The sequence below is a fragment of the Phaenicophaeus curvirostris genome, chromosome 2 (genome assembly GCF_032191515.1).
Source record: "Phaenicophaeus curvirostris isolate KB17595 chromosome 2, BPBGC_Pcur_1.0, whole genome shotgun sequence".
Lineage (NCBI taxonomy): Eukaryota > Metazoa > Chordata > Aves > Cuculiformes > Cuculidae > Phaenicophaeus > Phaenicophaeus curvirostris.
In genome coordinates this window covers 58,822,268-58,837,077 of record NC_091393.1, presented here as the reverse complement: position 1 = coordinate 58,837,077, position 14,810 = coordinate 58,822,268, and the positions used below count along the sequence as shown (strand labels likewise).

At 40.1% G+C, this 14,810-nt stretch overlaps 1 protein-coding gene across 1 annotated transcript in view; it reads right to left on the bottom strand.

The window, feature by feature from the left end:
- Window positions 1-14,810, bottom strand: part of IGF2R (insulin like growth factor 2 receptor) — a 60,809-nt gene that overhangs the window by 22,398 nt on the left and 23,601 nt on the right. Inside the window, exons 14-28 of the mRNA XM_069852187.1 lie at window positions 13,374-13,505; window positions 12,313-12,460; window positions 10,943-11,120; window positions 10,263-10,378; window positions 9,697-9,859; window positions 8,014-8,193; window positions 6,880-6,981; window positions 6,097-6,198; window positions 5,292-5,466; window positions 3,801-3,968; window positions 3,135-3,278; window positions 2,298-2,476; window positions 1,842-1,929; window positions 289-495; window positions 40-170 (exon numbers count right to left, since the gene is read on the bottom strand). Coding sequence (XP_069708288.1) covers window positions 40-170; window positions 289-495; window positions 1,842-1,929; window positions 2,298-2,476; window positions 3,135-3,278; window positions 3,801-3,968; window positions 5,292-5,466; window positions 6,097-6,198; window positions 6,880-6,981; window positions 8,014-8,193; window positions 9,697-9,859; window positions 10,263-10,378; window positions 10,943-11,120; window positions 12,313-12,460; window positions 13,374-13,505 — 2,213 coding nt within the window. The remainder of the gene's footprint in view (window positions 1-39; window positions 171-288; window positions 496-1,841; window positions 1,930-2,297; window positions 2,477-3,134; window positions 3,279-3,800; window positions 3,969-5,291; window positions 5,467-6,096; window positions 6,199-6,879; window positions 6,982-8,013; window positions 8,194-9,696; window positions 9,860-10,262; window positions 10,379-10,942; window positions 11,121-12,312; window positions 12,461-13,373; window positions 13,506-14,810) is intronic.

Genomic DNA, 14,810 nt, shown 5'->3' with positions numbered 1-14,810 from the left:
AAGACAGCATGTACGTGAAGCATATGTTTTGAAACTAACCTCAGATGTAGTCTTGTCACAATAGAATAATATGGCTGTTGATCGTTCATATATTTTATGACATTTTTCTCCACTGGTGTAATTAATCATTATTAAACCATTTTTGAAAGTCAGTTTTTCTGTAATCAAGCCTAGAAGCAAAGAGTTGAAAGAAGTCAACACCTCACGCAGTAATGTATCACACAGTAGTTTCATTTACACTCTGGTTCATCTTCCATTCTTTAAGTTCCTTGCAGTCAAATGCTATACCTGCTACTTTTCTGAAACTACTGTCCGTCTTCTTTACTTGACACGATGACACAGCGTTAGCCTCTGGTTTGCAAGGTTCTGTTATCTTTCCACAAACTCTGAAGTAGTAGTCATATTCATCTGTACTCACTTTTATGTCTTTATTAGAAAGTGGCTTCAGGTTATAAACATGACCATATCTTGGATCTTTCACTTGGCAATTCTCTCCTTTAAAGAAAATTAAGAATTTAAAATACAATTTAATATCTATGAGCCATGCCAAATACACTTAGAACAATTAAGGTTTAACGGCACAAATAACGCCACAAAAATGAGTAGTTGGCACGTGAGGGCAGTGACACTGAAGAATCATTCAGTTCAGCTAAGCAGCTCGTTTCAGGAAGTCATCAATATCTAGAACTATGAAACTAATGGGACACCTCTTTTATATCTGCCACTAAAGCAAGACGCAAAACGAAAGTTACACTGCACTTCAAGAACTACCTCAAAGTGGCCTCACAGGTTCCTCCTTCAGCTACACTGAAGGTCAAGTAGAGAACCAGAAATGCTAAGTCCAGCAGTTGCTTAATTATCTGGAAAGAACAGTGAGGTCACAAGACCTAAGCAATAGTTGTCCTACGTGTCAGTCTTGCATCTTCTTTTAACAGCTATGATTTGACGAGTTCAGAAATAATTTATCAAGTTAGGAAATAATTGATGTTAGTTGCAGCTTATGGGTCTGCCACGATGTATACAGAAAAGGTTTGAGAAATTCTAATTTAATTAATCTAATCAGCTGATATACACCAGTAACTTCGCTGCTGATCAAGTCCTCAGTTTTGAAGTGGCCCTTCGCTTAATATTCTGAAGCTTTTAAAAAACATCAGATTGTATCCCATGATTATTATCCTCCCCTCAATTATTCAGTGGTTCCAAGTTAGAGACAAGATATCAGTTTCCCTCTCTTCAAAATCACAACTCATCACCAGCGTCCTACGCAGTAATTGGTCCTATGGAGCAGAAGGCTTGTAAGATTCCTCTTACGCCACGCGAGATCACTGGCAGTTTCAATAACGTCTAGGACTGTTGCGACAGATCCCTTACAGGAAGTTTGATTGTTTTATAAGGCATTATCTACAAGTTGCAAAACAAGGGCTACAAGTACAGAGAAGATACCTGCACATTCAACTGCCTATCTAAGAACCAAATGAGTAATGGAGCTAGAACCTGCAATTCCGTCTTTCACGTCCTACAGTCAACTGTAAACCCCGATACTCTCCCTCCTCGCTGGTCTCTTTTCCCCATTGTCTAACAAGCTTTCAGTCTTCAGTGGGGGAGAGGGAAAGACTTGCCATGCATAGGATCAACTGCATTCTCGTGAAACCCGATGATTTCAATGTTACTTTTAATGTTAGACATGACTCTTAATTGGCTTAAAGCTCAGAAGAGACATCCCTCCACAAGCCAGGACCTTTTACAGAAGGGGTCATATTGCAAGAAACAAACATAGCTTCACTAAGTATTTACTTGCACAGACTTGTGTGGTACTTTAAAGCTCAAACACCTACACTTACCTTCTGCTTTGTGAACAGGACATGCCGCCAAGGTTCTCCAAAAAAATACAAACTCACAGTCATCCTCTTGCTCAAACACTGGTGATCCCTACAGAAAGGGCCATATGAAGGAGGATTACTAACAATTGCATCACAAGACTCAAAATGTATATGCAGAATCCTTCTTTATTGCAGTTGCAGAGTCCAAGATCTCTATTATCAGATTTCAATACTCATTTTCAGCAAAGAGCTGGTTTTGATGGCTTACAGGATTTCACAATAGAGCTCACTGTTGTGTTCTACGGGTTCAGGAAAGCAGTTGTAAGCAGAGACAAGGGAAAAGTCTGTATAAAGGGTACTATTTTTTTAGAAACAGCCTCTCCATTCAAAGAGAAATAAACATTTTGGTTTTGTATTTTGTTATTCTAGGTCCAAACTCTAAAATCCTCATGAACAGCAATTGGCACAGAAAATTACCATTGTTTGATCGCACTGGAAGATTATACGTGTAGAATAACGCTGCTTATCTTTGCACGTGTCACCATTCAAGTAAGTAATGCTTAATGACCCATCAGTAGCAGCCTGGGGGTTCATCTGAATGACTCCAAGGTTCTTGCTTGTATCAGCGTATTTCACACAAGAACCTACAGCACCACCTACAGGAAAAAGAAAAAGCCTATGTTTTAGTTTAAAGCTGTTACAACTATAGTTAGTTGTAAAATAACATAATGGAGTAGATTTAAGAGAGCTTTGAGCATTAAAGCAGACTGTCTCAAACTCTTGAAGCAGATAACAACTGAAGTGTTTTCATAAATATAGCTAGAAACATTGTGTGCCTAAAACCTTTGAAGAACAGAACAAGTTACTGTCCTGCATTCACTGAAATCTTTAAAAGTGTGCTAACTTATCTGCACCCACAGACTGATAAAATGCTACACCAACAGGTTAAATAAATGAAACCAGCTAGAAGTGCAATAAGTACAAGCTTCTCATTCCAGCTTCAGTTCAGAGGCTTCAACAACATTTAACTTCTTTAAAAAAGTTAAAATAAAATCAAAAATACTCCACTCAATGCACTTTTACCAAGTGCATTCCCACACATCTCAGTGGAAGGGTCCTGAGCGTAAAAACTGCTCTCAGTTTGAGAAAGAGTGTTTATTATAGCCTTGCTATGTCTCACTCAGGTCTATGCAAGTTCAGTGTCTGAATGGGCAGGATTCAAGAAACCCTACTAAAATAACCAGAGGTGTTACTCTACATACAAGGTCTGGCATCAGAAGTTAAAAGTTAAGAAATTCTTTCCAGTTGGCTTACCAGGGCATCCAGTCGCATAGGGCAAAGGCTTGCAGACATTCAAGAAAAAAGTTCGCTTCTTCGCTTCCTTTGAAGTGTCTATAGCAACCCATGGCTCACCATCTTTGCTCAAGTCACTTAAGTCATACTCATTACCAGCAGCATCTGAAAGAGATGTGATACATACAATAAGCTGTTAGAAACTTGTATCATTTCAAACAATTAATACATACAATACAAAGTAATTTTCAGAACCCCCTTAGATATAGACTGTGAGATGGTACCGTGGCCATCAAAAAATACCACTACATCAAATGTAGAACAGCTCCCTTGACAGTTACTTCCCAAAAGCAACTACTCTACAATTCCAAGATGCATTTTTCCAGAAGCCAATATTAAATTGACTCATTTTCTTCAGAGTTGGACTATAGCAGCACCCAGTCACACACAAGGATTTCAAAATAATTACCAGCTCTCTTGTATATACCGCTGGTTCCACCTTGACTTGTCGCTTGTCTTCAAAAGCTGAATCTGCTTCAAACAACTTAACTTCCACTCCCTCTCTACAAGTTTTACAAATGTCTTCACAATAGGTCTTCTTAAAGCCCTCCTCCACAGACTTTTACCATTCAGTTAATGCTTCCAACATTCGTTGGATGGAGCCCACACAAATTTTTAGGTACTTACCTGTAACCTGGCAGTCTACAGGAGCAGGAGCACAGGCCAGAGCTGTGTGGAACTCAAAAAAAGTATCATGGATATTCAGTGCACTGTTTATCTCTTCACGCACAAACTTAAGTTCTCCAGGATATGAATCATTACAAATGAAAGTCACTGTGAATGTGTCTGATGATCCTGTAAAACAAACACGTATCTGCTGCTGGTTCAGTCAGGAATATTTTAATTTAAATTCAAGCTAACACTTGACTTCAAAATTTTTTAACAGTTTCTTAGTAGTAAGTGTTTCAAGGGAAACACTACTTTATTGTTTATGTTTTTAAACAGTAAATACACTAGTTTTCTCTTTCTCTAGAGACTTGTGCTAAATTGCCTAGCAGCCACAACTGACTCTCCATATGGGAGACCAGAATGCCATGACGCATTTCAAGCGCACTGGTTACCTTCACTGAACCATGCTTTCTAGGTCTTTGACATGATATATTCAAAGAAACAGAAAATCTATGAAACATCAAGTCAGCTGTACCAGCAGCCTCTAAATTATATCACATATAGCAAAGTTTAGGGGGGCTTGTTTGTTTGCAAGAAGTTCAATGTAATACTGCAGAATAAATAATACTGATGCTATTTAAGCAGTGTATGTTAAGTTCCATTTAGTCTTTCTTTCTATAGCCCAGAAATAATGGTAGAATTATGGAGGGGAGTAGCATTTGTCATTGTATCCTAGTATTATTAAAATCGTGAAAGCTCTCAAAGCAAAACACATGAGACTTCAAAACTTGTTTCCCATTAGGTATGAAAACATCAAGACTGAGAAAACAAAGAGATATCACCATAGCAATTTGTACAGAGGATGAACACACAAGAACACCTGAGGTTTCAAATCCAAATCCTGTTCTCCTAAAAACCTTCTGTTGTTAAGGTGTCATATGCCTTTCTACAAAAACTCAGTTTCAGTATAGTTGGGCAGCATGTAAAATCTAAAAACTAGACTTTTTTCTTTAGCCTTATGTGCTAAACAGATTTAAGTTCATGAAGTAGGTACATATGAAGTACTAGAGCATTTATTCAAGAAATTCCAACTGAAACTCTACTGAAAAATGACCTTTCAGATATGAAAGAACTGTAGAGAGTACTATTCATTGAACATTAAAGCAGTAACTTCACTTAGAAAAAGAGCCAGAGTTCATTTTGCTTGTTTTCCCAATTTGACTATCCACTTCTGCAGGCAAGGAGCGATATTTTTCATCTACTCAGTAAAGAAAAAAAATCCTGTACTGTATTTTGTGTGTCTCCAGGAGTTCTGAAATGCACACGTATTATTGAAAACTAAGCCATTACCATTCTGCATGATTTGATTTCTTCCTAAAATTTTCACAGTCACCTAAACAAGCTGGTTCACAGCACCAAGCCCAGTGAGTTAGTACATGAACAAAGGGAGAAATGAAGACCACTCACAAATTTTGTGCAATATCAGCATCCACCTCTACCTGAACTCACCTGATTGCACACGAAGAAGACCTCTGTATGTAAGAGTTAGAAACCCTTCACCAGACAGATACAGGGTTTTGTCCAATGCTACCAGCCTCACCGATGTCAGATTTTCTGCTTCACATCCTGCAGCTGTTTTGCCATTGATTTTACCACAATCTGGCATGGGTCCACAAATATTTAGCTAGAAATTTTGAAAACATGTGGGTGTACACAGAATTAATTGCATCAGAAGAATTAGGTCCACATAGCCATTTCTACATCAGCAGAACTCACTAGTCAAGAAATATTTCAAACAGCATGAAATGCATATCATTTCTAGACTGCAAGACAACTATAATATAGAAAAAATATCCTTACAGGATTCACAAATTCTCCCCTCTAAAATTACAGGATGTGGTTTAGCAAGTTTATTCTTTGATTAAAAAACACTGTGGTAGTATTTGTGAACAGCCCAAGATTTCTGACACATGCAGATCACATCAGGAACATCAACATGGATGGATTAAATCCCTTCCTGTCCATTTCTTCAAGCACCAGCAGACACACTGCTGTTATGCAACAGAGCCTACAACTGGAAAAACCAAACAGTCTCAATAGTGTGTGTTTGCTAAGAACCAGAAGTCTCACACTTTTAAGACCACCTGAGATTAATCAAGTTATCTTCTATTCCTCCCCTCAAGCACAGTATTTTTCCTGCCAACTCAAATTTCATAAGAGGACCAAGTTAAAACTCCACTTGCTCACCAACCAAGTATGGAAAAATGCAACAACAGCATTCATAAACAACAGATTGTACAGGCAGAATCCTTACCAAGAACTTCTTCCCAATTCCAGAAGCTATATAGCCTTTTTCAGAAGCTAATGGCTGCAGATTGAACAGAAAGCCAGTGTTTGGATCTCGCACAGAGCAGGACTGAAAAGAAAAATTACAACAGTATTATTTTCTCCTTCTGCATGTATTTTAAATTTTACCTCTAATTTACTTAAAGAGCCAAAGCATTGATATACACATATGCAGGCTAGGGATACCAACCAGCAATTTTATCTGGACAACCAGAACACAGCTCTGGTATTAGCAACACTTCATTGAATTCTTTTGCACGGTTGTCCGTTGCTGTTGGTGACATATCAACATGTCAAAGCGTGATTTAAGAGATGACATCTATCAGGTTAGTTAAGAGCACAGAAATTTTAAGTGAGGGTTGTTTTCTCACCAATGTGTTTATGTTGAGACCTTTAAAGCAGAAGCAACTGACTAGCTTCTACACATTTGATGATCTTTACGAAAACAATGTGTACCCTTACCTATAAGGTCAGTTTTACTAGCAGCTTTGTAAGGGAACTAAACATTCAGTGCTACAGCAAGTAAGGCTGTTCTTGAGAAAGAGCACTTAAATACACAATCAGAAGTTACACATTTCAGGAACACTTCAAGAAAAAAGCAATAATATATTCTAAGACTCCATCATGATCAACCTCAGACTTCAATGCAGTTAGTTTTCTCCAAGAGTCATTTAAACACAGCAGCCAGGAGTGCTACAAAAAAAAAAATGTATGTTGAGACCACGTATGCAATAATCTCCCCCTTTCTCACCTGAGAATCATCTTTTGTTTCCTTGATTGGACAAGCAGCCTCAGTTTCCCATAAGAACGTGGCCACACATTCCTGAATAGCTATAAACCGTGGGCTGCTACTCTGGAAACAGATTGCAGAAAGACAACCAGAATAAGTAACAGCCAACACCTCCTCATGTTTGAGATTCCACTTTGTGAGAAACTGTCAGGCTCTTCTAAAAGACTTCACTACAAACACACACAATTCCCACCCTACGTCTCTCTCCCTTATTTATTTTGAAGGTCACGGCTGAAAACTTTGTCTAGCTAAACAATTAATGTGTCATGTAGCTTTAGCAAAAACATGAATCTGACATCCAAGCACTCAGATTAAAATCAATATAGAATCTAGACATACATAACCAGAACTTGCCTCAGCCTAAGCTTTGAAGAGTTTGGGGGTAAAATGCATAGTTCACTATTAGAAAAGTAAAAATCAAGCAACACAAAACTCTGTAAACTGAGGTAATAAGGTAACAGAAGTATTAATTATACACACTTCATTTCAGCATTTTCAGGCAAAAAGAAAGCAGTTCATAACTGCTTATCACAGATTTTCACCACACCTGCCGCGTTGAAGATCATGGGAGTTAAGGGAGTAAAACCTGCAGATTCACAAATGAGCAAGAACAAGTCTAGGAAAACTTCAGTCTAACAATCCCCTCAGTCTAAACTTCAGCATGTGGAGCTGTATCAGCAAAAGCTTTATAGATTTAAGAACTCGCCTACAAACAACAAGCTACAGAAGATGCAGAGCATAAGCTGGAACGTGCACTTCACAATTCTCCTTCTTAAGAGGGTCTGCAATGTTTGCATGTACCACTCCTCAGTCTTAAGTCCCCATGCATTTTTCATGCTAATTAGATTAGTCTTAAATATCGCTGTTCACTGAGGCTGTTAGTTTTTAAATACTTCTTGCTTATGATAAAATACACAGTATGAGACACTTCTCCAGCATCTAAGTCAGCTTGATTTTAACATCTCTACTTTAAGCCCTCAAGAAGTCTCCTTTGTCATGAATCTCCTATACACTATACATCTTCGTGTAGCTTCATGATATATGATGGAAAACCTGCTATGATAAAGCAACAACTGAAAGATTACTTATCCTTACAAGAGTACCCCTGGAACAGATGAAGTGGATGGTGGTGGTATAAGTAGTTTTCTTTCCATCAGCATTGATACACAAAGAGCCATTTGCATAGGTTAGAAAAAGGCGTCCAGGTCTTTCAACTACTAGTTCTTTGCTGGCAACACCAAGATTACTAATGGAGGTGACTTCAGAGTAAGAAACCTAGAAATAAAGAAAAGCTTGTCAGCAATTCTAAACTCAAGAGATGAGTTCTAGACAGACAAAAAGAAGAAAATACCTACCACAATACAAAACGTTATCTTGAAAGTTATGAAGATAACAAAGGTGTGCAGAACTCCTCACATTTCTCCCCCATCCTATACTTAGGTTTCACATATTTAACAGATAAGCTCCAAAAGTAGGCATGGTTCTTTTCCTACTTTTAGTAAAATAAAGCCACCTGCAGAGCCTGACAACTGCTATCCTCAGCCTATCAGCTACACAGCTTAGGAATTTAGGGAGGCCTATGTCTCATGCACAGTTAGGTAAGATTTAATTTGTACTGCTCTTTAAAACATGGTATGTGGAAGCCTCCAGGCTTGCTTACAATTGACCTTAGGGATCTGCCATGCTTAGCAAAGCCTACAAAACACTACCAGAAACAGAGCATTGGAACAACAGCAGGTGCTGCTACCAAGGTCCAAAATAATCTTTGTTTTTGCAAGGTAACTGGTGTTTTCTATTTTTAAGAAACGATTTTAAGCTAGCAATAGCAACAAACAAAAGAATACACTGTCCACAAAGACTTCAGCTTTTTTTTTCCCCCCACCTTTTTTCTTTTTGGAAAAGCTCTGCATTTGGGGTGACCCAGTGCACTCACTTTTCACTCCAGTGTCTTCAGTGATGAAGTAATGAAGCCCTAATAAGCCTCCATGTTTAAAGCAGCCTTACACAACAAGGACACAGGCAAGCACAGGAACTAGTAATACTTAGCTCAAGTGCCACGATAGCAAGTTATAGATTCAGTCACTTTAACATTCTCTTCAATAGTATGGAGGGAAGGTATTTTCTCCATTTTACAGAAAGTATTAGGATAGGTTTGTGAATCTCCTAGTTCAATGTTTCCTATAGCTTTGAGTAGCATTGAGGCAAGGCCTTGAGCAAAGCATCCATCGAGCCTGTCAGCACCAACATTTTCATGATAAATTGTTACGCTTTGGAGAAACACAGCAAAACAGAGATGTAGAAGCCCATGACCGCCACCACCCATATTTTCATTTTTATTCTTTTATTGCTTCATTTACTCCTCAAAGCCAAAAAGAGCTCAGAGAGGTTTGACAAAGGATTTTTAAATATATTTTTTCCATGGTTCAATCTAGTACAAGCCATAAGCAAGACAGGATGCCCAGGAGAGCAATGCTAGCAGTCTCAGACTGCAGCAGTTTACACAGGAGAGATGCAATTTGTCTGCCTCTGCAACTCAGGACAAAGAATCATACATGTCAAACACAACATTAGTACACCTGTAAAAGTTAAAGCTTTGGTCTTTAAAAAGGTGGACAGGGGTCTACCATTCTGCAATGATTATGCCAACATTACAGGTAGATGGAACACCACTGTATTTTACACAACGAAGTCGGAATTCACATGCCTACCTTGCATACCCCTTCTTAATCCCACTCACTTGACAAGCCAGCTCTGGGCTGGGACAGAAAGCCTACTCACATGATCACGCTGATATTTCATCTGACAGACAGATGCTCGCCGGTCACATCCTGGGACAGCAATTAGTGGTCGACAAACGTTTATGTAGTACTTCTTGCGCTCATTTGGTCTTGAATTATCCATGGCATACCAGTTCTCACCTCTCTTCTCAGATTTTGCTAAGCTGAGCAGGAAAAGAAAATTCTACGCTAAGAACACGATTTTCACAGATTCTCTCTAGCTTCCTATCAGCTTCAAGAAACAACACAACCGTAAGGCATTTCAGAATAACTTATTTTTAAGAGTTACAATTAAAAATAATATTCTAGGAAGCAGAGCACAGTTGACCCAGGAATAAGTTTTTATTAAACAAAACCATTCCAAAAACTTAACTTGCATCTTGGAAGGTAAGTTGATACACTAGAGGAAATGATGTCTTCATTTCAAGATATCTGCAGGAAGATTGTCACAACAGATGAAGTTTCTAGTGCCACCTACACAGGAAACCAACCTCACCCAGTGCAAAGCAATCAGCCAGAACACTAACCTAGAAAAGCCAAGTTACCTTATGTATGTTACTTTCCTACCTTGACAAATCATACTGGTCCATGGTGTTGGGATCAGTCACAATACATTCCAATGGTATTTCAGGACAAGCATGTTCAGTGTACCACCTGAAGTTGTATGTATAGTTATCTTCTCTCTAAAAGAACAATATGCGTCAGTGAGGTTTTCCACACAACAGTTTGTGACTCACAGCTACTCTTTTACATTTTAAGCTGGTTATTTCCCCTTAGTTTTGGGACAGAACTTCTCAGATTGATTCATGTAGGTCTGTTTCGTCATAGAACTTGTAATTTGCTGTGTAATCAAAATTCTCTTTCCAAAAGCAACAGAATCAGAGCACCTAGAGCAATATAACTGCTGTCTACTGTGTTACAGGAGATACAGTCCTACCACCTCTTACTTTACTGCCAGTTCGAGTTTTTTCTGCAAGAAACATGAGATGATCAAAAGCACTACTATATCCATGGCCCAGAGACTAGAGAAGACTGATGTAAGAACCTGGATCCAGGTGAACAGCTTACAGCTCAGTGGTCAAGACAAGCTTGTTAGTGGCAGATATACAAACAGAAATAACTATTTATCTTAGTATGCTTTATAGATACTGGATATTTCCATTCATTATTCTGTTTCCACTGGCCGAGCAGCAATTATTGTTAGGATCTTGGGATGGAGATCCTTCCCTTCATATAGAACTTCTCACCTGATATTCAGGCTGACCTATTCCAGCCTGACGGTCACACAAGAACGTTATGAGGGTAGATCGCTGTGTTTTCTTCTCATCATTGTATGCTGTACCATTTTTGTAGGTCAACTGAATTAGACCATCATAATACGAAAGTTTGGAACTGGGCAGTCCAAGACTCCAAGATTGATCCTTACTAGGAAAAAAAAAAAAAAGTGGATTTTGAGACCAAACAGAATGCATAATTAATTCACCCTAAGAGAAGTCTTACAACTAGTAGGCACACAGGTAAGTTTATAGAAGACAACACGATAAAACAGAAGAATTAAATAAGGTTGACTAGACATAACTGAGCTAGTATGAAAAGAACACTGCCAAAAGGAAACTTAACACATGAATGCGTATCCATCAGAAAGGAAAGGAAGTTGTAAACTTGCCTAGGTATCTAGAAAATCGAAATTTCTCTAGAAAAATGACAGAAAGATCAAGTTCCTATTCTTCAGAGTTGAATTTGAACTGCAAACATCCTAATGCTGGGCTCAAACTGCTTCTGTGCAAATACACGTTGTCAGTGAAGATCTGGCACTGCACAACAGCAAGTCCATTCATTCAGGGAAGAAAACTGCCTTCATATGCCCTTAGCTCAGGACCAGTTTTAGTTCAGGAGGGCTTCCTTACTCTGACTTAACACTGGCTCTATCAGACCTAGCCTGACCACCTTCCCCTGAAGAACGTTTTTAGTGTCTGCAGTAAAAACTCTCCTTGGCTGGAACGTAACTCAGATAGAACCAACTCAAGCATACAACCTGCATATGTTCTCACTCTACAACATCTCTGGCAACAGGGTGACCTGGAGCTTGATGTGTACAGATAATATCTCAAACACAGTGTGTATAAGATAACAGCAATGAGGCTGTCAGAGTAGCAGTACACACTGGGACTCTGCCTGCGCCGTACTTTTAGTAATGGAAATACAGTGGAACATCCAAACTCTGGGCTCTACCTCTGCATAAGGCAGTCACTACTCATCCTGAGCGCAGCAGTGTTTCTTTAGGACAGCTCTGGGAATCCAGCTGACCCCAAATCCAATTTGTGGGATGGCTTAATACAGCTGCAGTAGTTAATCTACAGTTTACAGTCCCTATGAGAAACAAAGCAGAGCAATGGATACACTCGTTCAGTCTCAGAAGCCAGCTCTAAGCAAGATTACATGTGTACATTTGCTTGAAACAGCTGCCAGCACAATGACTGCACTAACAAATATTTTACGTGCAAATTACCCGAGTCTAATTACAAGCAGCACAGTAATTATTGTACATGCAAATTGTTCACTGTTACACAGACAACACGTCATGCAATAAAAGATCTACAGAACTAGAGTTACTCACCTTTGTGTTGCTTGACATGCTGCTGATTTTGTGTGACACAACTCATCTGGCACACTGTCACAGATGTTTAGGTAAAATAAGTATTCAGTAGTATTAACTGTATAGTACCCATTTTTCTTGCCCAAAGGTGATAAATCAAAAGAGAAACCTAATTGGGAAAGAGTAAGTTTTAACAGTTTATTTTTTCCCTGACAACTCTCACAGGTTTTGATTCTACACAGCTAGTCACACAGCTAATTCATGACCCCTCATATAAGCCTCCTTCCATGTAATTATTACCAGAAATAATTTGGACACACTAAAAGCATTTTTTCTTACACAAGGAGACTTACTACAGTGAGTGGAGTCCTCAGCACAGGAAGGACATGAATCTGTTAGAGCAAGACCAGAGGAAGGCCACAAAGGTGATCAGAAGGGAGAACCTCCCATACAAGGACAGGCTGCGAGAGTTTGGATTGTTCAGCCTAGAGAAGGCTCTAGGGAGACCTTACAGTGGCCTTCCAATACTTAAACAGGATCCTACAGGAAAGTCAGGGAGGGGTTCTTTATCAGGGAATATAATAGGGATAGGACGAATGTAATAGTTTTGAGCTCAATGAAGGCAGATTTGGATTAGATATTAGGAAGAAGTTTTTACTGTGAGAATGGTGAGGTACTGGAAAAGGTTGCCCAGAGAAGTCACAGAAGTCCCATTCCTGGAGGTGTTCAAGATCAGGTTGGATAAGGCTTTGAGCAATCTGATCAGTGGAAGGTGGCCCTGCCTATGTCAGGGGTGCTGGAACTGGATGATATTTAAGGTCCTTTCCAACCCAAACCATTCTACGATTCTGTGAAACACACCTTATACCTATTTTCCTCCACACACACTAGGGAAATGTTAAGCTCATGATGTTCTGATCTTCCATACACTCATACCTAAAATTGCTGTGCTCTAATGCTATGGGTGCTTAGACTTAGGCTGAACTCACATTGTTCTTGTGCATCAACAAGGGCTCAGTGACAAGTGCTGTGACAAGTTCTATCCCTCATAACCTTTTGATTTGCTGAACAGAAGTACATACCTGCTTGGGGATCAGAGACTTGGCAGTTATCTCCTTCAGTTCTAGACAGAACACACGCAGCAGCAGTATACCAATCAAACGCATATGAACATACACCCTCAGACATCAAGATTGGAGCACTTTCCAGATCACCTGGTACCACAAGAGCAGTGTGTTACACAGAGACAGACAGTCAGACTGCCAAAAGGAACTAGGAATTTAAGCCTAGGAATACTAACTCCTCCCCAACGGTAGGCCAAGATAAGTGTTAAAGTTATCTTTATCTCTTCCCTGAAAATGAAGATTAAATAGAACCATAAATTTCTTACACAAATTCTTTACATCCTCCTGCCCAGAGTAAAGATTTATCCCAGAAGAAGATACATTGTTCCGTCTGTTCCCAAGTACTATCACTCTTCAAAAAAAAAAAAAACAACTAAAAACCATTTGCTTTGATACACAAGCCTGCTGTTTCACTACAAAACAACTGCTTTGTTAGGAAGGAGAACATAACAAACAAAAAGAACATATCTACAAAAAGGGCCGCAGGGAGGACCCAGGAAACTACAGGCCTGTCAGTCTGACCTCAGTGCCAGGGAAAGTCATGGAACAGGTGATCTTGAGTGCTATCATGAAGCACATGCAAGAGAACCGGGTGATCAGGCCCAGTCAACATGGGTTCACAAAAGGCAGGTCTTGCCAGACTAACCTGATCGCCTTCTATGACAAAGTGACTCGGCTGCTGGATGAAGGAAAGGCTGTGGATGTGGTCTTCCTGGACTTCAGCAAAGCCTTTGACACAGTTTCTCACAGCGTTCTGCTTGAGAAACTGTCAGCCTCTGGGCTGGACAGGCGCACACTCTCCTGGGTGGAAAACTGGTTGGATGGCCGGGCCCAGAGAGTGGTGGTAAATGGTGTGAAATCCAGCTGGAGGCCAGTGACAAGTGGGGTTCCCCAGGGCTCAGTGCTGGGTCCAGCCCTGTTCAATGTCTTCATCAATGATCTGGATGAAGGCATCGAGTGCACCCTGAGCAAGTTTGCGGACGACACTAAGCTGGGTGGAAGTGTCGATCTGCTGGAGGGTAGGGAGGCTCTGCAAAGGGATCTGAACAGGCTGGACCGCTGGGCAGAGTCCAATGGCATGAGGTTTAACAAGGCCAAATGCCGGGTCCTGCACTTGGGGCACAACAACCCTATGCAGTGCTACAGACTGGGAGAAGTCTGTCTAGAAAGCTGCCTGGAGGAGAGGGACCTGGGGGTGTTGGTTGACAGCCGACTGAATATGAGCCAGCAGTGTGCCCAGGTGGCCAAGAAGGCCAATGGCATCTTGGCTTGTATCAGAAACGGCGTGACCAGCAGGTCCAGGGAGGTTATCCTCCCTCTGTACTCGGCACTGGTGAGACCGCTCCTCGAATACTGTGTTCAGTTCTGGGCCCCTCACCACAAGAAGGATGTTGA